The following is a 2,426-nucleotide window of genomic DNA, read 5'->3' as shown; positions in this document are numbered from 1 at the left end:
AAGAATATATTGATGAAGGTGGTAAACACGAGCAGAAGAGATTGGTCTGTTAAGCTCCATGATTCACTATGGGCATATAGAACTGCTTACAAGACTATTCTTGGCATGTCTCCTTATCACCTAGTCCATGGCAAAGCATGTCATCTCCCTGTGGAAGTTGAATATAAAGCTTGGTGGGCAATCAAGAAGGTAAACAGGGACTTGAAAGAGCCGGGGCAAAGAGGTGCTTAGACCTTAATGAGATGGAAGAATTAAGAAATGATGCCTACATCAATTCCAAAGTTGCAAAATAGAGGATGAAGAGGTGGCATGATCAGTTAATCTCCAACAAAGAATTCCGGAAGGGACAAAGAGTCTTACTCTATGACTCTAGGCTCCATATCTTTCCTGGAAAGCTAAAGTCGAGGTGGATAGGCCCTTTCATTATTCACCAAGTGCATCTCAATGGAGTGGTGGAACTACCAAATTCCAACAACACAAACACTTTTAAAGTCAATGGCCACCGTCTCAAACCATTCATGGAGCCATTCAATCAAGACAAGAAGGAAGTCAACCTCATTGAGCCACAAAAATCCTGACCAAAAAGGGGTTAGATGGACTTGGTCTTGCCAAAGTCCATGTTTTTGTTTTAATTTTGTTAATTTAAAAGCTTTATTAATTGTTTTAATTTTGATCTTAGCTTTGATTTGTGTTATTTTGATATAACTTAGACTTTTTGAATGATCAAAATCAGGAGGAATTTCAAAAGAAGTGGAGGGAAGCCACAGGGAACCAAAGAAGCACAAAAACAGAGGAATTTATTCTCCTGCGAAAATTTCGCAACCAAAAGAGTCACCCTGCAAAAAAAGACTTCCCCTACGAAAAAATTTCACAGCCAAAAGAGCCATCCTACGAAAATGGGGTTATACTACGAAAAGAGGGTCTCCCTGTGAAACAATTTCGCAGCTACAAGACCCCCCTGCGAAAAATTTCACAACTACAAAACCACCCCCAGGCACACATGTGCCATTTCGCAGCTGCAAAACCCTCCAAAGAAAAATTTCGCAGCTGCGAAACCACCCCCAGGTACACATGTGCCATTTCGCAACTCCCAAAACTCATTTCGCAGCTGCGAAATGAGCTGCGAAACCACCTATGAAATCCCCATTTTGCTACGAAATCCCCCTTTGTCTGTGAAATGGCCCGGAGTCCTACGAAAATTCCAACCATCAATTGAACACCTATTTAAGCCTTTAAATTCATAAGTTTCATTTCGCACAGCTATTTTGACTTGCGAAAATCCCCTTCAAGTGTAAAACTCAACCAAAATTAGAGGGGCCTTTCCAAGGGAAGTCCAGAGGACATCCATCTGAAGCATAGCACCCTACGCACCTCCATCCACCTTCTGAAGCCTCTTCACTTCAGCCATGGCCAAAACAAGAGGAGCCAAGACCCCATCTCCATTAACTCGAAACAGTACACTGAGAGTCTTACCTGTACAAGACTCCATGACTGAGCCTCCACAGCCACTCGCCATCCCACCTTCCGAAGATGGAGCGTCGTCTAGTCCTCCTCAGCGAAGGTATCAGACCAGGAGACCACCCACTACACCAAGGGCAAGCTCCTCACGTCCCAAGAAGTCAGCTAGTCGCCCTTCTACGAAGAAAGCCAGAGTCTCAGCTCCAGTAAAGCCATCAGAGCCTCCATCAGAGCCTCAGTCGCCTACTACAGAGTCTCAGATTCCTTATGGGATGACTCCGGAGGTGGTTATCAGGCGACCTATGGTTACTCAGCCACCCATAGAGGGCAATTTGGATTGTCGGGTTAGGTCATTCCACTCTGAGCTATGTCTTGACAGAGAGACTTTTAGACACTAGCCAAAGCTCAGAGATTCATTCCACTTACTTCAGAGGTACCATTTGGAGCACTTGATGACTCCAAGAGATTTATTCTATCCCCAAGTAGCATTAGACTTTTATCAGTCTATGACTACGCATCGTGTCCGAGATCTTACTGTCATCCACTTCACTATTGATGGACGTCATGGTATCTTAGGAGCCAGACGCATAGCAGAGGCCTTGCGCATTCCATATGAGCTAGTGCGTCCAACGGATTATAGAGAGTGGTCTCATCCTTCTCAGAGTGATATGGTTCATATATTGTCCAAGGGGACGTCCACACGCTCATATCTTTTGAGGAAGGAGTTTCCACCCAACATGTTTCTTTTGGATGCACTCCTACGCCACAACATATTTCCACTTTAGCATATGGTGCAGAGGAGGAGAGCAATACTAAAGGCCTTGTTCAGGATTTCAGAGGGTTTTTACTTTGGCCCTCATCATTTGATCATGACCGCTCTTCTTTACTTTGAAGAGAAGGTCCACATAAAGAAGCTATTGATAGCAGATGTGATTCCACTGCTATTCCCGAGGTTGCTCTGTCAAATA

General features: G+C 44.2%; 1 protein-coding gene across 1 annotated transcript; it reads left to right on the top strand.

Annotated features, from left to right (window-relative positions):
* The first annotated feature begins 1,406 nt into the window (after positions 1 to 1,406).
* On the top strand, positions 1,407 to 1,856 carry LOC117909978 (gibberellin-regulated protein 14-like). Its single transcript, XM_034824022.1, has one exon. The coding sequence runs from the start codon at positions 1,407 to 1,409 to the stop codon at positions 1,854 to 1,856; it is 450 nt and encodes a 149-aa protein (XP_034679913.1).
* The last annotated feature ends 570 nt before the right edge of the window (positions 1,857 to 2,426 follow it).

Source organism: Vitis riparia, unplaced genomic scaffold (assembly GCF_004353265.1).
Source record: "Vitis riparia cultivar Riparia Gloire de Montpellier isolate 1030 unplaced genomic scaffold, EGFV_Vit.rip_1.0 scaffold525_pilon_pilon, whole genome shotgun sequence".
Classification (NCBI taxonomy): domain Eukaryota; kingdom Viridiplantae; phylum Streptophyta; class Magnoliopsida; order Vitales; family Vitaceae; genus Vitis; species Vitis riparia.
Note: the sequence above shows the minus strand (reverse complement) of the source record. Positions and strands in the feature narration are given on the sequence as shown.

Excerpts from the sequence above, each read along its gene's own strand:
- LOC117909978 (XM_034824022.1), top strand. The coding sequence starts at position 1,407 with ATGGCCAAAACAAGAGGAGCCAAGACCCCATCTCCATTAACTCGAAAC.